The 24960-nt window shown below is 41.1% G+C and overlaps 3 protein-coding genes across 8 annotated transcripts; 2 read left to right on the top strand and 1 right to left on the bottom strand.

Annotated features, from left to right (window-relative positions):
- Positions 1 to 345: 345 nt before the first annotated feature.
- Positions 346 to 4868, bottom strand: LOC135482858 (2-(3-amino-3-carboxypropyl)histidine synthase subunit 1-like). The gene is made up of 11 exons (XM_064763313.1): positions 4788 to 4868; positions 4096 to 4166; positions 3903 to 3972; positions 3563 to 3626; positions 3184 to 3305; positions 2759 to 2913; positions 2344 to 2462; positions 1668 to 1893; positions 1376 to 1476; positions 1049 to 1127; positions 346 to 849 (listed from the first exon to the last, which is right to left on the bottom strand). The coding sequence occupies exons 1-11, from the start codon at positions 4858 to 4860 to the stop codon at positions 517 to 519; spliced, it is 1413 nt and encodes a 470-aa protein (XP_064619383.1). The 5' UTR covers positions 4861 to 4868; the 3' UTR covers positions 346 to 516.
- A 34-nt stretch (positions 4869 to 4902) lies between these two features.
- Positions 4903 to 15020, top strand: LOC135482856 (acyl-CoA dehydrogenase family member 10-like). 6 transcript variants are annotated; one of them, XM_064763308.1, is made up of 19 exons: positions 4903 to 4975; positions 5292 to 5513; positions 5781 to 6121; positions 6328 to 6486; positions 6798 to 6963; positions 7431 to 7525; positions 7796 to 7911; positions 8119 to 8300; positions 8523 to 8673; positions 8876 to 9021; positions 9392 to 9565; positions 10200 to 10373; positions 10808 to 10974; positions 11331 to 11471; positions 11764 to 11992; positions 12350 to 12508; positions 12730 to 12902; positions 13348 to 13569; positions 14239 to 15020. In XM_064763308.1, exons 2-19 carry the CDS (start codon positions 5336 to 5338, stop codon positions 14389 to 14391), a joined length of 3126 nt encoding a protein of 1041 aa, XP_064619378.1. In that variant the 5' UTR covers positions 4903 to 4975; positions 5292 to 5335; the 3' UTR covers positions 14392 to 15020. The 6 variants fall into 6 exon arrangements, with proteins under 6 accessions (XP_064619378.1, XP_064619381.1, XP_064619376.1 ...); XM_064763311.1 differs by lacking the exon at positions 6798 to 6963 and adding an exon at positions 7001 to 7166 and having other exon boundaries at positions 4913 to 5050; XM_064763306.1 differs by having other exon boundaries at positions 4913 to 5050.
- Positions 15021 to 16133: 1113 nt separating this feature from the next.
- Positions 16134 to 24777, top strand: LOC135482855 (uncharacterized). Its single transcript, XM_064763305.1, has 12 exons — positions 16134 to 16350; positions 18016 to 18093; positions 18467 to 18604; positions 19094 to 19150; positions 19417 to 19866; positions 20056 to 20102; positions 20342 to 20485; positions 20961 to 21033; positions 21314 to 21464; positions 21810 to 21881; positions 22211 to 22346; positions 24067 to 24777. Exons 1-12 carry the CDS (start codon positions 16261 to 16263, stop codon positions 24077 to 24079), a joined length of 1449 nt encoding a protein of 482 aa, XP_064619375.1. The 5' UTR covers positions 16134 to 16260; the 3' UTR covers positions 24080 to 24777.
- The last annotated feature ends 183 nt before the right edge of the window (positions 24778 to 24960 follow it).

The following is a 24960-nucleotide window of genomic DNA, read 5'->3' as shown; positions in this document are numbered from 1 at the left end:
GTCTGATGGAAGTAGAGACACGTGTACCGGTATATGAGCCCATCTTTCACACGGAGTAAGCTCTAATGCTCTAATCTTGGGGGGGACTGGGGGCAGCAAGTCCACATCAGCTTACGTGGATCTTTACGTATCAGATGCCCAATCCCACATCGAGTTACATCAATTGAGTCTCCTTTATCACCCAAAAGATATTACAGAATCCTTGTGCTCACTCCAGCAGACTTTGGCGAAGACTCTGAACCCAAGGAACCTTCAATCACCTCAGGATGCTCCTTCATCAATAAAATGTCTATGAGAAAGATATTCAATCTAATAAGAGCAAGATATTCAAGATATATTTTTAATTCTATTTGCACCATCCCATCATGAATCCCCAGTTACAATATGTGACCAAATGCAGCTTATTGCCCCTTTTGATGCGAGGGGTTACATATGCTATACAGTGGTTGGAACAGGAAGACAAAGTCGATTTTGAGCACATTCCAGCTAAGTCAAAGTTTTTAATCCATCCACCAGCTAATATTTTGCAATCCCTCCACACGAGCAGTTCTCACAAGTCCCACACCTCTCCTTTTTCTCCTGACTGGTATCAACCACAGTATTGGAATCCTTTACATCATCACCATTTGGAGAGTCCACCTTGGTGTCAGAGTTCATTGCAATGCCCTGCAGAACTGTGTTAGACATGTTAGAACTTTCGGAAGAAATTTTGGGTTTAGTTTTATTCCTGACAGGCCGTGGTTTCCGATGAGACTCGTGATTCACCGTCCAAGCTCCTAAACTTGAGTTTGAGTAAAAGTCCATAGGATAGTCCTTCTGCCATGCTATGCTGTCCAAAACCACTGAAGCCTGAAAAAGGACAGAATTATTACTGTTAATGCCTGGGCACACATTTTTACAATAATGACAATTCTGTACTACTATGTACCCTCGGAATAATCTTGCGAGTCAAGAGATTTGAAATATTTCAATGCATTACACAAATGCAACACTGGTACAGAGAACTAGATAAGATGCAGTTTCAGATAAGAAATGATTGCTGGCTTACTTCATAAGGTGTGAGCAGAGGCTTTGGAAATGCAGTACCCCAGTCAATGGATAACCTTGGACAGGCGACCTGGACCCAACTGAAAACGATTAAAGATAAATACCAGTAGTGCATCTTTACAGTTATTATCATTTTTCATTTGAGTGACTTGTAAATATATTGAATAAAAGTTCATTGTGTACACCACCTAGAGTACCATGTACAGTAATTATCCAAACCACTGTTACATGTAGTTGTAACTTGAGGAAGTACAAGTTGACTTTCTAGCATGCAGTGCATTAGCTTTTTAAAAATGTTGCGATCTCAATTCTCTGTTTGCATACTTACGCATCAACGTCTTGAAATAGACCAAGTTTATCAGGAAATAACTCAGAGAGCAGCACCAACACATATTCCTTTTTCAGTTCAATAATTTTGGTCTTTAAATGCTGAAATATACAGAGGAACAAGGTAAAAGCATTGAAATAAGCAATGGATCAGTGTACAACAAATGAGTGAAAATGAACCAAATCACCAACGTTTGAGAATGAGCATGCAAACATTTCACAGTTTACACTAGTACATCGATCAGTAGTAAGACTGATACAGATATCCTTGGATAGGATTATGTTTACTGTACCTCGAATATCTTTGGTGATCCCTGCCGTCCAAGAGTTCCTAGGACAAGACCAAATTTCCTAGCTCCCTTTGCCTGTTCGATAGCACCTTGTCGATTCTTGTGCATGAGTTCTGTATCATAATACTCTCGGGTGAATTTCTTATCATACGGGTCATATTTGTAGGCCGGATGTCTGGGGTTTGCAATCATAATCGACTCCAAATGAAATCGACCATCCCCAAGGTAACTGAAAGAAACAAAATTCTCTGTAGTATCATCCAACAGCTCTGCAGCCACAAGTCACCTGTGTAGATCTGTTAAGCTTCAGTCAATGTACCTTAGTACAATAATGTGATACTGAATGGGTTTGCATTCACCACCCTTGAGCTTACATGTAGTTTTGAAAACAGCAGGAACTGCCAGCCAACACAGGAACCATGTGGCTTTTTTTTGTTTTGCTCAATTTTGATGTAAGTTATTGGTTCCGCAATTGTGAAGTACAAAGCCTGTGGAATGCGGGAAACTACGTTGGTTTCCAGCAGAATGGGATCAAATGTTTAAATCCCACCTGGGAAACCCAAACCAAATATTACAGCAATTCAACAATAGTTGTTTTAATAATCAGAACCAGGTGAAGACTCAGATGTTTCAATGTTTGTAGAAAAAAATTTATTTAACGTAATGGAGAGCAACTTACATCAAAGCATCCTCCTCACTCAGCTTTGGTGCGGTACATCCTAAGATCTCCCCGGGTGATAATGGCTTGCACTGTGGAATATTCACTTTAAACTCTTTGATCAACTCCTGCTGGACAGACTGAAGAAACCAAACATTCATCCTATCAGAAATGAAGCAACTGGCTTGTGTCATCATTGTAACCTGGTAACCTCTTAATGATGTGGCCTGTTGGTTACTGCCAGCTGGTTGAAAAAGGGTACAACTGCCTTCTCGCCAGGCACCTGGCATTAGAGAAGAGATAGGAGTTTGGAAGTTAAGAGTGTCTGATTAGCCAAAGCTGACTGGCCCTTTCATGAGGAGTGACACTATGATAAACAAACTTTATTTTTACATTCAGATTTTAGTCTATATCTCTTTTCATTGGTAAAACTCACCTGTAGAGTTGTTACAAACTGTATGGTGCTGACCATGGCCAACGTACTACCAGGCTTGAAGTTGTATTTGAGAGTGTCAATAAAATGTTTCGTGTCCATCTTGATATCCACAAATACGTACAGCATTTGAATGCCCTCTGTCTTGTCAATAGGAACTAAAATTACAAAAGGAACAGACTGTGATTTAATAGGACGAACAGCAACCGGTTGGTTTCCCACCGGCTGACTGGCAGTAAATAAATATATTGTACATGAAAGGTATTTGGTATATATTTATTGGTAACCTCGAAATAAAGTGTATCGCATATTTTGGTGTAAAATCTGGACTTCCTGACCAAATCTGTGAAATTTTCCAGTAGGCAGGCCTGGCGATCTAGTTTTGGGAGGGTCACAACCTTGGGAGAAGACATAACAACAGAACTTACCTAGGCAACTATGACCGTAATGTACCATCAAGTCTGCTCCAAGAGCTTTTGCTGTGAAGTCATCAACACAACATGCGCCATATGTCACATCACCCATAATCACAGTATCAGCCTCTGTGAATCTGAAAATGTTGGCAACACTTACAATTAGTATTAGTAAAATTCAATCGGTTATGTCCAATCAAATGGTCAAATTAGTTATTTGGAACAACTTCAAGTACACTTGAAATCAATGAATTTTTTTACTTTACTCACCCATTCAACAAAGAGTTTCATTTTTTACTTTAAGGGACATTTTTTTCTTTCTATTAGAAAAGCCAAGCTGTATCAAACCATGTCCGAATTATAATGAAAGAAGATTTTAAAACAGATCGCTTACTGTTCTATTATATCAGCTATTGCACAGGCATACAAGAGAAGGCCTTCAGGGAACTGCAGGGCAACTGAAAGATACAAGGGTAACATCAAGAAAGCAGTCAAAGTCTGTTAGTGCAGCTTGTGTTCTGCCAGTTCTTCCAAATAACCCCCGAAGCCCATCAAGGTTAGTTCTCAACTTCACATGTCGATCTTTATTTTTAGCAAGCGGTCTCTCGCTATTCTAACAGTCACATTAGAATTACAATGAAATCCTGCCGAACATGTTGATTTGGCTAACACTAAAACTTTTTAAATGGACTATTTAAGACTCAGAATATTGCATTTATGCACATTTTTCTCACCTCTTTTAATACCTGTGGACTGGATTCTCCAGATAGTCTTCGGGATTTCAAAATTATAATTCTTTGGAAGCTGAAAGAATAAAATGTCATGAAATATGTGGTTTACAAGGCTCAGCCTCCCATTGAATAAGTAGGAATGGATGTTCGAAGCTATGTTTCAAAGCAAATGTAAAATATTTCACAAACAGCTCACCACAATCATTGCCTTTTCCAGTTGCGGATCATTTAGAAGTTCATCTGGTATCTGGTGAGCAGTTCTTCTGCCTGAAGGAGAATAGAAAATACAATCACAGACTCAGTAACTTTTTATTTGTGGCAGAATATGAAATCCAACAACAGTAGGCCTACATGCAGCCTACTCTCTTCTTTTGGATACTGGGTGCTGGTCTTTAAAAACAAACACACAGTGTAGAAGAAAAGCTTGTTTGATAAAAAACACACTCTTTCTTTCTTTTTGACTTTTCTAAAGTTGAGACTCATCATTTCGCCAGAGAGCTCCTTCGCTTTGGCTTGCTGCACCTACTATATAGACAGTCCATATATTGACCAAGACATCATCGATAATTTCATGCGAAAATGTGGCAATAATCTGTGACGACAACTGGCAATGACATGTTGGAATCATGAGGCATTGTTACAGTTTACTTTGGTGCTGACATACAGTAGCAAAAAGAGCAGAGAAGGGTTATTGAATATGAAGTCAATTTTCTTGGTGCTCATTTCAGTTCCACACATCGTTAATAGGTGGCGCGTTGTAAAAATTTGGGCTGATTTACAACATAAACATCGCTTTCAAGGTCATATCACAGTTTTGTAGCTCAACTCAAGATGTTTTTATGATGAGTTTGTTATCAAAGATTCACCAGAGATTGTGAATTTGAGTACCTTTCCCCCCAGTGAAGACCTTCCGGTCTTTTTTCGCCGACACAACAACCGGGAGAGATTTTTCGTCCGCCATGCTTGAAATTTGCCCCTTCTGTGTTCAAGAGGCGTTGAAGAGCTCCAAATTTTTTTGGGACATTGTTGGAGTGGGAGTGAAAAAAAATCGTCTAAAACCCCGAAAAGCGAGTTAGGTGAACCTTTCCATTGAAAAATCCAATATCAGACATGTTCCATTGACCCGTTAGGTGACAATTCATCTGAAAAAAGTAACTGTCATCCCCTAATTAGGCTAATAGATGTAATTTTGATGGTTTGATATCACTGACTACTGTTAAAAGTGTACTTAGTTAAGTTACAGTACTGTACGTACTGACCTACAATACACTGCCACTGCCATGGACCCATGGTATTTTCAAAAGAATCTATTTCTCATTTGTACCCAAGGGTTGACACTATCAAACAGAATACTAGTTGAGTATCATTGCTTTTAGTTCAACTCTTTTACAGACTTTCAACAGCCTCATGATCTAGAGTTTCCAGCCAGCCGCAGGATGCTAACCAAGTTGCTGTCCAGGATGCCACTCAGCCACCTCAAACATTCCATGATCTCGTCTCCGCGGGCTACTGTTGCCGGAATAAGGCACATGTCTCAGAACAGGACGAGACCCAAGGCAGTCATCTTCGACATGGGTGGTGTCGTTCTCCCATCACCTTTCAAAGCTTTCCAAAGTAAGCTTCCTTAAAATGTTTTCTTTAAGGATGATGATGAATCGACCTGAGCAGTATGAGACCATAATTATTATTTTCCCAGCAAAAGTGATTCCAATGTTTTTAGGGATACTTCATTCCTGAATCAAAAGTTGGTCTTTGACAATCCTTAGGTTTGTCCACATATTGTGAACACCAGTAGTAACAATGCGAATAAAATGCAACTTTAGACTTGGATTCATACATGTTAAGTTCCATGCCATATGAAACTGTATTATTTTTCTCAAGGATTTGAAGCAGACAGTGGTATTCCAATTGGTTTGGTACAGAGAGTTATCATTGAAAATGCACCTACTGGAGCCTGGCACCGCCTTGAGAGAGGAGAGCTGACTCTTTCAGAGTTCATACCCGTGTTCTCTGAAGAATGTTCTAAAAAGGCTGATAAACCTGTAGACGCTAGCAGTTTGATAGAACTGTTCAACCATGATATGGCAAGCAGTCGAGTGGAGTTTGTGGATGCACTAAAATGTATCAGAGCTGAGGGAATCAAGACAGCACTGCTGACCAACAACTGGAAATTTAGTCAGACTGAGTCTTTTACTCCTGTTGATAGATCTCTATTTGATGTGGTGAGTCCTGGCAAGATCTTGAAAAAATTATAAGTTAACTTATAACTTTCCTGCTGCTGACTTGCTTTATCCATTAAGGATGTAGATCAGCTGTTTCATACAAGGTCACATTGTCCTTGAGAAGAAGAGGAGCTGCTCCATTTGTTTCAGTCAAACTAAGTGGTTATAATAATTTAGCTTCATACTCCATGTTGCCTTGGTTCCAGATTACAGAATCCAGTTTAGTTGGCTCCAGAAAACCAGAAACAAAGATTTATGAGACATGCCTAAGCGAGTTGGATGTTGCCCCACAAGATGCCGTTTTCTTGGACGATATTGGCAGGAATCTAAAAGCTGCTGCAGCTCTTGGAATAAGGACTATACTGGTAAGCTATGACCCAAGTTCTGGTATGCCATGCAGAGCATGTGACCATCTGTGCAGGAGATTGTGTGTTTGAATTTTTGCCATTCAGCCGTTTTAATGATGAAGTTTGTTCTTCCATGAATATGGTCGATCCTCTGTTAGGTTCTTGCAAATAAGAATCTTTAGATTTTCGGCAAAGATACTGGATTGTTAGTACCGGGTACATTGAATTGTAATGTCAAGTTTGATCACTTGCCCCAAGTGAAATATATGTTTTGATTGATTCTTAGTGCCTCGTAACTCAGCAATCCTTTCTTTGAATCTTGCCATCAGGTTGAGTCTGATTTCCATAAAGCATTGAGAGAGCTTGAGACTGAAGTAGGATTCCAGTTGAAGGGATTTGCACCAGGGACTATAGCCGTACCAGAGAGACTGAAATTGCCCAACCAAGAAAAATTTTGCAATTACTTGAATTGGGCTCTAGAGGTCAAATCGCAAGGTAAATCATGTCTGAAAATAACTGTTCTTGGTTTCAGGTTGAGAGTGATTTCAAGAAAGCTATTGGCGAGCTTGAAACAGAACTTGGTTTTCCTGTGCAGGGTTTTGCCCCTGGAACTGTAGTTGTTCCTGAGCGACTTAGGATCCCCAATCCTGTCAAATTTCGGAAATATCTTAACTGGGTTTTAAAGGTTCATTCCAAAGGTAAAGAATTATTTGATTATTGTGAGGATATTGAAGTGCAGTGTGCCATGGAGAATGGTGAGAATTTCGACGCAAAATGGACACAATATTCCACTGTGGTGGTATTGTCTCTCTTTAAATATCCATTTGCCATTTGCCATTTGCCACCAAAGGAGTATCCTACTAATGTCTAAAAGGAAATCATTGAACTTAGTGAAAATCATTCTTAAGAATGTTGATGTTCCGAGAAGTCCTTGTCAATTTCTATTTCCGTTTCTTTTTTAGAGGAGCCAACCATTCGATGTTTCAAACATGGCCAATCAAATCCTACCTACTTCATCACGTATGCCGGCAAGAAGATTGTGCTCAGGAAGAAGCCCGTGAGTTCTCCATTCCACGTGTCTTAAATGGGGTTGTGGACTTCTGATAGATCCTGTAGATGGTGCAGCGAGGCATGTGCGTTTTCAAGGCCAATGGGAACGCCAACTGCTGATAACGTAAATGATGTCTAATGATGTCACGCAATTGAGTTAACAGAGTCAACAGGTCATGTCACAATGACCTAGTGGATCTTGCGAAAAGTGATTGGTTTCGCCACAGAGCTGTAGCATATGACAGCGTTTCACTCCCCAACCCCTCTTCTTCTTCAGCCTGGCAAACTGCTTCCCTCTGCCCATGCTGTTGACCGGGAATTCAGAGTGATGAAAGCTCTTGAAGAGCAGGGTGTGCCTTCACCGAAGATGATACACTATTGTGATGATGCTGAGTAAGTCTCACTCGAGAACTGTATGTTTGCCTGGGTGAGGCATAACACATCCAGGCTTAAAATTGACAAAGTTTATTAAGGAAGTGGTAGAGATACTGGAAGGAATTGGGAATTCTTCTGACCTCCTGATAGTAGCTACATACATACAAGGCATGTATCTTTTGCCATTGATAATTTGCCTTATATGGTGAAATCTGTTTCTTTTAGATTGCTTGGAACCGAATTTTACATCATGGAGTATATACCTGGTCGAATATTCAAAGATCCCCTCCTACCTGGAATGGATCCCAAAGAACGACAACAAATCTATGCGGCAATGAACGATGTTTTGGCGAAGATTCATAGCGTAAACATCAAAGAAGCTAAGCTGGAGGATTATGGGAAACACGGTTGGTTGATAGTAATACTATATTGGTAATTTTTAGCTCAGCTGACGAAAGTCAAGTATGTACGCATGACATAGGCATCTCAATATGTTAACAAAATCGATGTTGAAAGAGACCTACATGTACCAAGTACTTTCCATGTTGTCTACATTTACCCTTGTATTTCAGCTGAGCGGCAGGTCCTTGGGCCTCTTGTTTACAATTGTTTACAATCCTGTTTTGTAGGAGACTACATGAAACGCAATCTTGGACGTTGGATGAAACAGTACGAAGCTAGCAAAACCCATGACATTCCCGCAATGGAGAAACTGTCAGCATGGCTTCTGGTGAGATTACCAGCAACTGAAGCATGTACTGTTGTTCATGGAGACTTTAGGTACGGCCATTATGAGAAGCCCTGGAGGAATTGGGAAATTGCCCAGTATTAGAAACCAATTCACATGACCATTCATTAGAAAGCGTTCGATGAGCACTTTTGGATGGTAAAATACATGTCCCAGTTGTTTCTTTATGAGATGAACTACACTTTTAAAAAGATTTCTTGGAATCACCCTAAAACTTCTTGTATTTCATTTCAGGCTTGACAATCTTATCTTCCACCCCCAGCATCCAGAGGTGCTGGCCGTATTGGACTGGGAGTTATCAACCCTGGGTGACCCTCTCTCAGACCTAGCAACAAACTGTATTACTTACATATTCCCCAAGGGACTTAATATTCTACCTGGTAAGGAAGCATTTTCTGAAGAAACTGGGTCCAACTTTACTCGTATAACAAATACTGTTGCGGTCTATCTTATTCTCAACGAAGATATTCAGTTGGCGGTGTGACGTTGCTGAGAGCAGCGTCTCCATGAAGTGTATTATCATGGGGAATCAGACTTCTGATTAATCCCTATGGATGGGGCAGCAGGTCATGGATCTTCTCAAAAACCGTGCTAACATCATACAAGGTGTGACATCATTTGAAATAGACAACAGACAACACTTTTCTTCTGGACAACAATTTTTTTAATCATGTTTAGTGTACTCGGTATGTGGAAGTTTTCCTATTTGTAATACAGGACCCCTACTTAATCAATGTTCATGGATTTCAGGGTTCGGAGCATTAAACTTCCAAAAACATGGCATACCTTCGTTAAAGGAGTATGTTGCCCAGTATTGCCGTAAGCTTGGAATCTCTGGTGTAGACAACTTTGACTTCTACCTGGCCTTTGTGTGTTACCGTGTTGCTGCAATATTACAAGGAGTCTACAAAAGAGCTTTAAAAGGTAACACTCCTGAGCATTTTACACGTGGATGTGCATCCTAGCCTTGTTATTTTCAGGGTTTGGTACCCTAGACTTCCAGAAGCATGGTATACCCTCATTAATGGAATATGTCGCTGATTATTGTCGCAGGCAGGGTATAACTGAGATCGCAAATTTTGATTTCTACCTTGCCTTTGTCTGTTTTCGCATGGCCGCCATGGGTCAGGGGGTGTATAAAAGGGCTTTAAAAGGTAGGAGACTATCAATGAGGCTTTTGTACGAAGAAGCATTCTCGTAGCTAATCAGCCACAAACCCTGGTCGTATTGAGTGTTACCGAACAGTGTTAACCACCAGGCTATGAAGCTCCTCTAAAGAGTTATAGTTACAGTTATAGGTCTTGCTGTACTCTTGTTTCGAGTATTGGCATGTGTACTGTGGCATACTGTAGATGATCAGTGTTGGTGCGTATATACATGTAGCAGCAAATTCAATTTATATCATTGCTATATTGACCATACTATCTTTAGATAGGTGAAATACAAATTGTCTCTGATGTCCTGATGATGGTCTATTGAGCTCGAACATAAGCGAGGAAAAAAAATTGGTTCTTTCTGTTTGACCCCATCTGCATTCTTTCTTCTTCTGCAAATAAAGGTCAGGCAAGTTCAACAGATGCAGAATCGGTTGGTATGCTCGCTGGCATGATAGCCAATCTTGGATGGGATGTCGCGTCGAGAAGTCACCTTCCGTCCTCAGCAAAGAGCCGAGGGCATCAAACTCCACCTTCTGGTGATGGTAAAGGACACAACTCCAGCGAAAACAAATTTGGTGAGGAGAACACTTGGAACCCCTTTATAAGTTTTTCGCCTCTCCAAAAAAAAGAGATTTATAGTATTTGTATATCAGTCATTTTGACCTTTCTTCCTTGAGTTGATATCAAGAGAACACTATCTTGTTGTTGATTATGTAACACAGAAGTCACTTCTGTTGTGTCAATCAACAAATATACAGTTGACCAGAAGTATTTTACTTACCTGGTTTAACCCAAATAAGTTAATCACTTAAAGATAAGCTTTTATAGGCCAACCTGATGTTTCAAAGTCATTGACTGCATGAAGAGTTTTTCAATACATCGAGGCCTACATGCATAGTGTAACTTTATAGCCAATCACACTTTGGCTTGTTAGATCTCTTTAGTCTGTTTTCTCAACTCTGTCCCATTTGATTTGTTCTCTTGACCATGTCGTCTTCCGGCAATGTAGGTTTGCTGCCAGTCTCGGTGACAGCACTGTCGCCAAAGGCCCAGGACTACCATGCCAGGGTGAGGAAATTCATCAAGGATCATGTGTTGCCATTGGAACAGGAATTCATTGACCATCAGGATGGAGAGGACAGGTGGAGTGTGCCTGCAAAGATGGAAGAGCTAAAGGTATGTTGTCCGATGTGGTGTAGAGCAGGAATCCTCATCAAGAGGTCATGGGTGCGAGTCCTTCCCGAGTCACTTTCTTCTTCCACAATAGAGCTCGAAGGTTAAAGCGAGAAAGGGCGAATGGTTTCAAGGGCCCTGCTTCCAGAGGACATGAGTGGTCAGTTGTCTTGAGTGCTCAATCCCGCATGAAAAAAGACAAAAAGTATCGAAGCCTTATTCTGAGGACATTAGTGGTCAGTGGGTTTTAGTGCTCCCTCCCCAGCAACTGTGTTGAAGATTGCTTAACTTTCCGTTTAATATGATGGCCTGAACTTAGGGTGAGGCAGTTTCTTACATCATCAGTTTTTTTTTTCCAGGCAAAAGCTAAGTCTGAAGGTCTATGGAACCTGTTCATCCCTCTGGAGTTGGACCCTGACATGAAGTATGGTGCTGGTTTAACTAATGTTGAGTACTCATTCATCTGTGAGGAGATGGGGAAAACTGTCTTCGCCCCAGAGGTAAGTTTTCTCTCTGAAGTCTTGGGCACCTTATTCTTCTTTTATGATTATCTCTACATTTCCAACACAGTTGTTTTTGATGGAGGTGGAACTTGGCCTTAGCTAAAGTGGATGGTAACTGTGAGAGCAAAAAATTTCACAAGATTTTCACTGTTTATTGACAAAGTGAACATCTTAGGATTTCATTGCAATGCAATCTTCATAAGTTGATTTCATCTTAGATAATGAACAATGGATGCAGAATAACTTTTAAGATTCGAGTATGAAATACCTTTGAAATATTACTTTGTAGGTGTTTAATTGCTCCGCCCCAGACACAGGAAACATGGAGGTACTACTCCGATATGGCAGTGACCAACAAAAAGAAATGTGGCTGTCTAAACTTCTCAACGGGGAGATTCGTTCGTGCTTTGGGATGACTGAACCTCAAGTAGCTTCGTCAGATGCAACAAATATAGAATCATCGATCACCCGGGAAGGCGATCACTATATTATCAATGGACTGAAATGGTGGACTTCAGGTAGGGGGGTCTTATGATTGGTCTGCCTTACAATCACAAGAAGTTCACAGCTTGAAAGGCCATGAGGAACACCCCCTCCGACTTGTAGAATACATGGACTTCAATTGGGTGTTTATGAGGCTTATTATGTCATGATCTGAAAGTAGGTCAAATTTAACTGTATTTTATCTTGTCAGTGATTGCTCCCTACTAGGGCTGGCAACTTACTACCCAATTTGGTGTGATGGGTCGCATACTTTTTTGTCTCAATCAATTAGCATGCTTGCCCTCCAAAGTCCATTCCAGTTCATCCAAGTCCATCCCAGTTAAAACTAAGTCATGATGTGAGCATAATTCATATAATCTACTTACTTCTAGGTGCTATGGATCCTCGCTGTAAGGTGTGTATCTTCATGGGGAAGACCGACACTGGTGCTGCCCGTCATCTCCAGCAAAGCATGATTGTGGTACCAATGGATGCTCCTGGGGTGAAAATCGTCCGACCCCTCTCCGTGTTCGGGTATCAGGATCCACCAGGTAGATCTGATACATGTCATCACTCAGTTCAAGATATCCTCAAACGAGAACATATTTTATATGAAGATGGACTTGCCTTTGTTCCTAAAATGACATTTACTTGGTAGTCTTGGTAATTAAGTTAACTAGATTTACATGTAACTGAATGAGATAACGCTAAGGACTTAAAGTTAAGGCTAAGATAAAGAACCAGTCTAAACTCCTTCTCTTTTTTCACACAGCTGGCCATGCTGAGGTACTCTTTGAAAACGTGATGGTGCCTGCCTCAAATCTCCTGCTCGGTGAGGGGCGTGGGTTCGAAATAGCTCAGGGACGATTGGGACCAGGAAGAATCCACCATTGTATGAGAATTATTGGATATGCTGAGAGAGCTCTGGAACTCATGATTCATAGGGTAGGTTACTTTGAATATTACTTTGTAAAAGTCCTTGCTCATACAGTGGAACCTCCCTTAGCGGACACCTCTCTATTAAGGACAACCTCTCTATCAAAGACACCAGTTTTGGTCCCAAATTGGTTGTTTCCATTCAATTTGACCTCTCTTATCAGGACACCTCTCTATTAAGGACAGCATTTGTCAGTCCCGAGGGTGTCCTAAATAGAGAGGTTCTAGTGTATTTCCTACCAAAGATTGCCCATCATATACTGTAAACCATGAAATCTTTCCAAAGCTAATAATTGGTGAATTTGCTCATTTTCAATTCCTAAAGTGCGGTTGCAGCCAAAGTTAAATGTCAATGCATTAAGGTTATACCTCTCTGCTTCTCAAGTTCTCAATCGTCAGCGCATTTGTGAGAGAAAAACCCTTTGATAATACAGAATCCTTCATGCCGTTTCAGGTTCAAAATCGGGTAGCATTTGGCAAACCACTAGCCGCACAAGGGACCATCCAACAAGACATAGCAAAATCCAGATGTGATATTGAGCAGACCAGACTTCTCGTATTGAAGGCCGCTCACATGATGGACACCGTGGGGAATAAGGTGGCCGCCCCTGAGATTTCCATGATCAAGGTGATAGCTCCAAGCATGGGGCAGGCTGTGCTAGACAGGGCCATTCAGGTAAGATTGTTGAACAAAACATTCGCGTCCCCCGGAAATTTACTTCAAAAGCAAGGGGGCTCTTATTTGATGTCTTGAAAATTTATCTTGAAGGTTTTTAAACATAAAAACTCTAGTGAATTATTACTACTCAATTTTGCCATTTCAGGCCCATGGCGGTGCAGGGCTCTCCTCTGATTTTCCCATAGCTGCCATGTTTACTGGCGTGAGGTGCCTGCGTCTAGCCGATGGGCCTGACGAGGTCCATTGGAGATCTATTGCAAGAATGGAATTCATGAAAAAACTTAAATCGAAACTATGATCGATGTAATAAGACTGGATGGATGGCATGAACACTGGGATGGAAACTTTGATTTAAAGGGGCTCTTATGTCAGCTATGATTTGGTTGTCCTCAATTGGTTTTGCCATCATACTAGCTGCTATTGCCAGTATTTTGGACAGCAGTCTGCCTTATAGCGTGTTTCTTTAAAAAACACTACATACAATATTAGTTCAAACTCATTAAATGTATCACAAAACATGTGATTAGGCAGTCATGGAGTCGGAACTGATTGTGTGAAAACAACAAATTGTACTGCTATGAGAGTCCCTTTAGTGAACATTATGACTGATCACCATCCTTGGTTGGACTCTGTCAAATATCAGTTTGAATTTGTCTGTATTTTCAGGCACACGGGGGTGCTGGACTGTCTTCTGACTTCCCATTTGGGGCAATGTTTGCCTGGGCGCGAGTAATACGGATTGCTGATGGCCCCGATGAAGTCCACCTACAAAGTATAGCAAAAATGGAATTCAGGAAGAATCAGAAGGCAAAATTATAGAAATAAAAAATGTGCTGGCTGAGAAATTAAAACACTTGTGCAATGAGGTACATAAGAGCTGCATGGGATTTATCTTTGCACTGTTGTCACATTGTCATTTTGTCATGGACACGATTACTGAGACAAACGTTATGCCAGATTGTATGCAGAGGACTGTCAAAAGTCATTCCTAGGGTACGAAATTGATACAGCTGGAGGAATCGGTTGTCTGACCAAACACTACAAGAGTGGAGCTGAATTGTATGCTAAAATCAAGGCAGCGGCCAAAGCTTGGGACAAAATGACAGCTCGCCCCAAGAGGTGTGTTTGGTGAGACAGTTGGGGAACTGATTCTCCAGGGTGACTTGATTGAGGAGGATGTTTAAGTGTTGATCATGATAGTCTTTGAAGTCCATTCTGTGCCATGCAGTCAACAGACTAAGAACAGTGTAGTGTAAATGGAATTATTGAAAGTTAGATATCAACTTCTTCCATTCAGAATGATACTCCTATGTAGAATCTTTGGATGTGTAGTATTCTATTAGATTTGTATGTACATGTATGTGAATATAATGTTAATTGTAATCATGATATTATAAATAAGAGCTCTGTTTTGCTGTGATGAAAATTGTAATAATATGAAATACAAATTCCGATATTGAATATTTCTTGGTTATCTTAATCCTTTGCACAGTTTCTCTGTGTTCAGTCTCTCAAGCCCTAATGGTTGTGACTCTACATCTGAAATGACACTTGGTTGTGACACTTGGTTGTGACACTTCCGCTCCTTAGTGCTAAAGCTGGTTGTGACATTGACTTTGATAATTTGTAATAAATGTCTTGGCTGAAAGTTTCCACATTTCCTCATGACCTGGGTGTTACTATGTCTTTAGAATAACAGCTCCAAAACTGTCCTCCTTTTGGTCAGACTGACATTTTCCATGTTGTCTTGTCAAAATGTGACATCATTCAGGGAACAATCTGAACCAGATGTGATCTGTATATTTTAATACGACCTGGATTGCCTTGCTCTAAACCTGACCTAAATCAGCTGTTGAGTCCGAATAAAGCCTGGATAAAATGCGTGGGTGTCTGTGATTATAAGGATGTGATTGAGACACATTCCAATATATTCAGAGTCTAACATATTCGATCAGATTGTCCTCACATTCGGATGTCATGTGCTAAGAAAGGTTTTTGGAGAGAATGCAGCGATTGAAACACGTTCTCAATGAATACAGTGATTGTTGATAGACCGAATAAGACCTTATATTATCTCTTAGCCAATGACTGTTCTTCAACACTGTTTCGTACTGCACATCCCATACGAAAAAGATTTCAGATTCACCATTGTAAAATCTGAATTCACCACCAGTCTTTACAAACCGGGCAAAGATGACAAATATTAGTCCCGTATTACAGTGCAGTTATTAAGCACGCGAATTCGCTTAAACTTGGCATTTGAAAGTACGCTCACAAATGGAAATTTTCTAATTCGTTATTAAACTTGATGAGTAACTGTTATAATTCTTCACGAGTTTTTCAAGAGAGGATAACGTGATGACGTCATGTCACGTGATTTCAAACCACTTTGTCATCGCCTGTCATCGGCTGGGCATCATGATCAATCCGAGTTAGAGAAATATTTCGCTCAGGCGTCACCACGGTCATGACAGTACACCACCTCTGAATGGAACAGCCAGCTATAAAATGGGTCACTGCACCCGAATGAGTGCCTTAAGTTGTTCAGCCACTACCTACAGGTTATAGTAGGCCTATAATACAAACCTCAAAACCCACCAATAACCAAAGACAACATGTTTCGAAATCTTGCCACTTCCTGGTCGTTTTTTTTTCTGTTCTTACTGATAGAATATGTAATCTAAGGAAATGGCTGGAGAGCAAGAAACCAAGAACAAGGTGGATTATTACCAAGGCTGGTTGGAGCACAGGGCAGGGGGATCGGGAGGAAGCAAAGAGGTGAGCACACACTGACTTGATGACCGACCATGGGCCTAATAGCTGGCGGAGGGCCGAGGGGAACAAAGACAAAATCGTGCGGGCCGAAAATATTCAGTGTAATTTTGCACCCCCTCCCCCTCCCCCCGCCGAGAGCCTTTTGCCCCCCCCCCCCCGACCAAAAGCTAGTCGTATATACGCCCCTACCGAGTATAGCTAATTAGCTGGGCTGGTTTATAGTTGCCTTATCTTTTTTGCCGTAACGGCTAGAGTGGGCGCGGCGGGTGAACTAATGCCTTCAAATCCACAGAAAGTGCATTATTTTCTGACTGACGGGGACAGGAACGGAAATTAGAGATCGTATACGAAAAAAAATCTGTAGTAAAGTTCGATCAGATAATAACTCTGAAGCGCGTTTTGCAAAAGGGCCAAACTCATCATTTCCAGTACATACATGATTAATAAAAACTCGCTCAGAAAAAGAGCGGCAATAGCACGAGTCTGTTCGTAAAATCGGAAATTGATAACACTATACATATCGTAGGGAGAGGGGATGTGATAGTTAGCAAATACAATACTGTTCTTTTTTACTTAGTAAATACAATGTCATTGGTTTTGAGACGGGCTATCTTTGGTAAAAATAGTCTTTATCAATTCTTGATGACATGTATTATGTACGTGGAATATTGTGATAACGTTTTGGCCTACATTTTCGTCTCTTTGCTAACAAACCAAACACTGGCCTATATAGTTCCGCGTGCAATAATAAAACTTGCCAACCTTATATAGGTCCCCTCATACATATATCGTATTTGTAGTCCTTATAGGCCTCCACATGTCTTCTCAAACCTTCTCTAAATGTTTACAAAAATGAACGCTGTCATGATTTCAGTCAAAGCCTTTGCAAATTTTGGCATTCAGTATGAGTGTCACGCTTCTTTTGAACCTTTGATTGTGCTTAATCACTTAAATCTACAAAATGCGGGGATTTCCCTTAAATCGTGATATTCACTTCTAATGAGGACATCATTGCTATATAGAAACGCTGGATGTTCTGAGGTCATACCTTATAATCATGTTAAAAAATGGCCAACACATTCAGCCAGGTGGCCAAGCACCATTGCGAAGGACTGATTGCGGCAGTGGGATATCACATAACTCTACCGCAGCACCAGTAGCATATACAGGTTACATGTTGCGCGCCCCAAAATATGCAATTTAGGTCGCTGCGACTCTTGCGATCATAGTCGCACGCGTTAGAAATCGCTCCATGAGGTAGTCATCACAGGTGCCTGCGACAAGAATCGATCGCAAAGGGACCGTCGATCAATAACAAACCCAGCTTTACGTATTTTACTCGCAGACGAGAGGTTGGTTGTCGGGCATCTGCGCAGCGATTGTAATTGCAGATCGCAGCGACACAAATCGTTCGTTTGCGCGGAGTTCATATCATCTTGACATAACCAGTGTTTTGAAATATACTCCGCCTCTCGATATTTCAAAGAAGTATCAAAAACCTGTATCTCAGGATCAGTTCATATGGACGTGTATGGTCACCCGAAGATGGCCATTTAGCTCACCTGCTCCTGTCTATATCTCCCCTTTAACCTGTTGGTGTATGCCTTTCGCACAGACACAGTATAATACGGTAGATATATATAGCTTATATATATTGTTTCTCTTCAGAAATACAACTACCTCTATATTGTTCTTCGAAAAAGAAAATTACACATCTACCCGAGGAGCGAAATAAATTCAACAAATGCAAGTATAATAATTATTTTCTAAAACGTTAACTTTTTACTGTTTTTCTAAATAACCCGTCTATGCGGCCTATAATCTAGCTACATTGTGCATGAAAATGTACGTAATGGTCGATCTGAGAGAGCTTGAAAAAATATTGATGCAATGGCCATGATGCACTAGTAACGCATCATTTTTCATTTTTCGAATTCTATCAAAAATTTTAAATGACAAAATGTCAACGGACTACCGATCGGCTTATAATGGAATCAAACTGCAAAAAAATCACTATGGCAATCGATTTACAAAAAAATCACCATTATGGCAATCGATTTACTTTCGTACATGATCACTTAATGCAATATCGATAACTCACTTTCGTGAATTTTCTCAGCCGATTGGGAGCTTGTCTCTTGATCGCTTCACCACAGTTAAGAGGAAGGATAAAGGCGGCTACAAGATAGAGCTGAGTACAGTCAGTACACAGCCTGCAGATGGAACACCCGTCACATTCAAACACAACACTTTTAAGGTTAGTACACCCTCGAGACTGACTAGCGCTGTCCTTAATAGAGAGGTGTCCTGATTAGAGAGGTCAAATTGAATGAAAACAACCATTTGGGACTGAACCTAGTGTCCTTGATAGAGAGGTTGTCCTTAAGAGAGAGGTGTCCGCTAAGGGACGAGGTTTCACTGTACATGGTAACTCAATCTGATGTAGACTCCCGACAATACATTCATCATCTTAAACCAAGTCTTCCTGAGGGGAGGGAGTGAGGCCGGTCCACTGCCTCCAGAGTGTACTATGAGCAGACTGATTGCCTGCTGCTGATGTCTGACCCTTAAAGTGATCTAGAAGTGAAAGGACAATATAATTCTTTCAAACTCAGTGTACATATGTATTACCTTCATCAATACCTGAGTCCAGTCATCAGCAGAAATGTTGATATACATATATAGTAGGCTACATGTAGTATACCCGAAACAAAACCGGAGCATCAGGTCTTTGTTTTCATTTCAGTCAACTTCAAAAGCTGATCGAGACCTTTGGTATGCATTCTTAGCTGCCTTTTCTCAGGTAAGGCACTTCCAATCACTCTACTTTTCACTAATAAAATCTGCAATTTACTCCCGGGTTTGATCAACCCCATCCTGAGGAAATCAGGGCTTAATGTTCGCTTCTCCGGCCCTGAGAAGCGCACATAACGAGGGGAAGGGAGGGGGCCGTATTTGGAACTAAACCAGTCGGGAGGTGAAGCCAGGATGAAGTTAGCTGATATAGAAACCAAACTTTTGAACCATTTTTGTCTGATGAATAATCCGCGTGTCTTGCGTCTTTTTTAGGGGACAGTCCCAGGTAATGTGACCCTACATCCCTCAGATAAGATAATGATTGAAGAAGCACTGCAGGACTGCATTCGACCTGATAACCTACCACCACCAGGCATACCCGGGTTCGAAGCCCCGCCGCCACCACGGATATTCCAGCGAGCCAACACGGAGTCTGACATCTGGACAAACCCACCTTTGCACCCGAAGACCGATATACACTCCCCGATTGACTTGCCAGATTGTTCCCCACCTCCTGCACCTGGTGAGGGAACGCCTAAAATGAGACTAAGAAAAACATCGACACAATCCGAGATTCTGTTCAACCGCCCCTTACCATCCGTCCCAAGGTGTTCGAGCCAGCAGTTCTCTGGCATATCATCCGGGTCGGATGACTCTAGCAGGCGGTCCAGCACAGGGACAACATCGCACAATGAACCCGACCGTACGGATGGTCCATTCATGGTAAGTAGCATGAAATAACCACAATTAAAAAAATTATATGCTTTCAATAATATTGACTGCTTTCAACACGATGTTCCCGAATTATCAATCAACGTCCGACTCCTTACCAGCTTACTGACCATCCTTGCTAATCTGTGTATACCTTGACTGAAATCGCTTGTCACAGATAATATTTTTATTTTTTTTTAGTTCCACAGGTTTTACACGAATAAAGGGAACTGCCATAATGTACCATCGTAAGTTTATGATATGACTTCATTATTTCAGCCTTATAGTTACATTTAACATTATTCCTGTGCAAGTATACACACAGTTTATCAATGTGAAAACTTTTTGTAAGTTCAGGCGAATCAAAGTTGTCATTAGGCGACTATCACAAAACGGAGCGGCCCTGCACACAAACTTCAGGGCTATTATATGGTCCTCGGGATCCGAGAAGCGAGATAACAGTGTTTTCATTTTGTAATGTTTCAAGCTGGTTCTTCGAAAACTGTACCCGAGATAGCGCTGAAATGATACTGACGTTGGGCAAGAGATATGGTAATACCATGATGAGAGAAAGCACCACCTATCGGCAAAGTGGCAGTTACGTCATCGACACCAGGGAGGAGACACAAAGGTGCGACAACACTTCATGAGCCTGTCATTTTCACTATTTCGTCCCACTTTGATTGGGCCATAATTGATAGGCGATTTAAATCGCGTGCGATGATGATGGCTGTGGTGGTCTTCGCAGGTATACCTATTACGTCAAAAATCAGTGATCACAGAGCACAGTACCAATTCCAGCGATGACCGTTACCCGCAGACAAGATATATTTTTGTCGCGCATATATATACAATCGCAGCTAGAAGCGATTTAAATCGCATGCCGTTTGTGCGGTTCTGTTGGTAAAAGGAATCTGAGGTTTAACAGCAAGACGTAGGTAGCATTTTAGCAGTAACAGTGACTTGGCCAAGGGAAACATTGTGTTTTTGCTGCCCGGTCAGAATCCTCGATTTTAGAATACGAGTTTGACACCTTTTAGCGATCAATGATCGATGACCTTGTGTTCGTCATGATGATGATATATTGATTGCTTTCTTCCCCACAGGGGCAGCAGTATTCGACATTTCGAAATCATAAGAGTGGCTGAGGGCTTCAAGATTGACCTAATAGATATTAAGGTTGGTTTTAACTATAAAAATGAACGGTGATAGATTTGAAGCTTACTGGCTGGTCAAGTGAAACTTTGCTTGACAACTATGATGGTATAATGGGAATGGTAATGACGATAATGATGACTATTATTGTATTCGTATCATTGATTGAAATAATGGTATAGGATATAGCATTCGTCGTGATAATGAAAGTGATGACATCATGGAAAATCCATCCGAAATAGGAAATTTTTTTGCAAAGGTATTTAAAATCTTAAATCAATTTATTTTTGTTCCTGTAAAATAGCATGAACCGATGGCCTGTCTGACGGAAGTCATGAATTTCTTTACACAATCCCGCGGCGCGGGTTCTGACTCCCGGCCGATGTCAACGAATGACAGAAGTTTGATCGGTCTGCCGGAAGTCGAATATGACAGAGTCTTAAATCCATATCAAGGTACATGTATGTGGTTTATAGTGGATGACAGAAACACCTCGATTCATTCCCAATGGTACCATTCCAGACTGATGCTATTCGCTTCTTCTTCTGGGTTCAGTCAGTCTGTCTGATGCTACGTTAAACGCTAAAAAGCATGGTGAATGCTCCTTTGAGAACTTCGAATCTGCACCGAGTTCGACAAAAACTTGACACAAAGGCACTGTGAATGCAGCAACTTCGCCGACTTTCCATGACAGATTAAGAGAAAACATAACATATTGATCCGTTGAAGTAATCATCGTACGAAAGAGTAGTCCATGGTCCACTTGGCCACTTATCATGCACACATTTTCTCTCTTACAGCTTCCTCCCCAACAGCCAGATCTCCTCCTGATGAGGAAGATATCTACACTCTTCCTGACAACTTACGGCAGGGTAGGTATATATAGACAGTATGGCCGTCTACTTTGTTTTTTAGTCGCCTTCTTTGCCATCGTCGCTGTCTTCTGCTTCTCCTTCTTCTCCAACGGATTTTGATGAGCTGACCATTTTCAAGGTCAGTTGCCAAGGTCATCGTCCCAAATATTGACACCGTATGTCATATTTGATAATGTCAAATAGTATGTATTTTCGGGACTAAAAGAAACACTACTCGCAACATGAGCAATTGGTACATTGTACATGTACTTACATTCGGGATGTATTGGATTTCGATGGGCGGCAGTTTTGCCTCAATGCTTATTCGTTCCAATTCTCTCTCACAGGTGAGGGTGCCGAAGACTCCGACCAAACTGGTGAAAAATATTACATGGAAATGGGCGCGTTGACCAAAAGTCTTAGCAAGAGTGCATCAATCCCGCGGCAGAGGCCAAGCCCGAACCATCAACCACCACATCAAATGTATGATACGTCACCACCAGGCAGCAATAATCAGTTCTTCTTTGTATAAAAATCATATTCAGCAGGGAAGTCCCTTCCAAGATTCATGGTTAACAAACACAACCTGACATCAGCTTTCCTTAAAGTTAGCATCAAATACAAAATACGTCTTGGACAATATGTCTAATATACTGCCGACAAAAACGGCTAGGGTAAAGTGGTGCAGTATATACTGAGCCCCCGTGCATTATCATAGCTTCTGTGTACATTGATTTAACACTATACCAACCGTTTTCTGCTCAGTATTGAGGCTATAAATGTAGCCTACCCTGGCTATGATAATTGTACCACGAATTTTTCATTACCAGTCAGGTTAGTGCAAGATGTGAAAGCACCATAACAACGATACGCTGAATGCAGGCGTGAATTTGGAACTTGCCGGAAGTCTCTATTATTTCTTAATACGTGCATGCCATTAAATTGATATCTTGGAAAATCAATGAAATTTATCCTACTCAGCGTCGGTGAATTATTTCTCACACAGAACAACTCATCATCAGTGGAAGACGTTTTTTGTGTGAAGTACGTACTCTCCTCACTGTTTGTCAGTCTCTTTTTCTGGATGTGTCAACGTTTTCTCTTTTATATGTGTGTCTGTATTCACAGTAATAAGCAGTTTTTGCAACCCATATGCTCTTCCAACGGCGAACTACAAACTATGAAAGGCCTTCGTGTCATTAAGTCAAGTGCTAATTCCTTCAAGCGACACTCGTATATCATCTTCTATAGCTGTGCGAGGAATATGGGTCACATTTTTCAAAAAGTCTTAGAAAAAGTACCGTTACATACATGTACTTCTATACGTCATCGCTCGTAGCTCTTCATGCATACTGAACTTCCAGCGGTATTGCCTCCGTAGCCTCCGCCCATGTACAATGTACATTGATCAGAGGGTCAAGACGCTCTTCATAAGGGTTGCGAAACTTGCCTACCGTATAATCTCTTTTCACTTTTATAAGGTAATTGCTGAGGCAATTTATTCATCTCTTGCCTACCACTGTCTTTCGATTTTGAAGACACTGGTCGCAGAGGCATGTCTCGTGGCCTTGTTTGACGAAAAGTACCTGGCTAATCATTCTTGCGTACCGGATGCATACTTTATGAGGATGATTCCAGAACCTCAGCTGCCTTATATAAGTCCAGGGAAAGAGAGTTAGTCTAATATTATTTCACCATTTCATTGGTAAATTCTTCGGATCTTTCACACAGGGGCGTTAATTCTATCGTTTAAAACTTACCCGACACCCGGATAAACACAAATGATAACCGTTCAAAGGTGGAAGCTTCTTGTAATACATATAGTTAAGTTGCTGGGCCTGTCTTTTGCCAAATCAAATTATTTCTACCTGCTATAGTATTTTCAAACTAACCCTTTTAGTCGTTTATCGTGTTTCTTGAATGTCATTTGTACATGTGTTTCCAACATATAGTATGTTACAGTAGACTATCATTTTGGAAGTCTCCGTTTAAAGGGGATTTCGCATGACCTGCGATTAAAGCCTTTTACTTTTTACATTTTCACCGCCCGAGAAAAAGGTGCCTTATCGTCCGGCATAGATCAGTTAGCTATAGGTTCCATTCATGACTTGATGATGCATCAGTCGTGTCAGAGGGAAAGGGCATTGTACAATGTAATCCTCTAGAAATTTGCTTTTAACACTATAGTTTGACTCTATTTTAGGGGCAACCCTTGACAACCATAGACGACCAAGGAAGCACGGCGATCAGTTTGGATAAACCGAAACTATAGGTTCACCATAAACGGAGACTGAGATGCCTGTTTCAGGCCAGAACATCTGCCCATGATCCCTGATACTTTGGGAAACGGACCAGAGAAGTGCGATCCACGGAATACACAAACAGTCTTTATAAATTCTTCCAGTGACGGACAGCAATAATACATTTTTGTCCCTCAATGTTTGGACATTGATACCGAACTGGAAGTATTGGTTGTCTCACCAAACATCTGGGGGATGGAGCTAAAGTGCATAGGCAAAAATCGATGGGCCTCGCCAAGGTTTCGGGCGAAGTGACAGCTCCACCCGAGCGGTGCTCGGTGCCACAACCAATACCAGCAGTGAGATAACAAATTTATATTCTAAAACACCTCAAACCGGCTAAACATTGACTACTTCGTGAGTGCTTCCATTTTGTACCAAGCCAAGTGGTTCATGCGGTTAATGTTACTTAAGACACTATACAGAAGGAGAACCAAAAGAAATTTTAACCAGTTGCTTACCTGTTTTTCGCACAGGCCATGATAACTAATAGGCCGCTAGTATCTTTATCAAATTGTTATACCTGAGAGTATAGGTTGTAGGTCTAGTTGTACATACATGTATAATTCTTGATACTGTGAGGAAATGGAAATAGATGTGTATTTTATTGATAAGTGCTTTTTGCTTCCTTCATTATCCATTCATACCCAAACCGCTGCTTCATACCAAGCCAAGCTTTTTGAGATCCCATGTATTTTAGGGAAACTGATCAAGGTATCGTCTCAAGTCAAACGCGAAACCGAGTGGTCTGGGTGCATGCACTGAGAATGCCCTTGCCTCAAATGTTACCAGCCTGA

Source organism: Lineus longissimus, chromosome 2 (assembly GCF_910592395.1).
Source record: "Lineus longissimus chromosome 2, tnLinLong1.2, whole genome shotgun sequence".
Classification (NCBI taxonomy): Eukaryota; Metazoa; Nemertea; class Pilidiophora; order Heteronemertea; family Lineidae; genus Lineus; species Lineus longissimus.
Note: the sequence above shows the minus strand (reverse complement) of the source record. Positions and strands in the feature narration are given on the sequence as shown.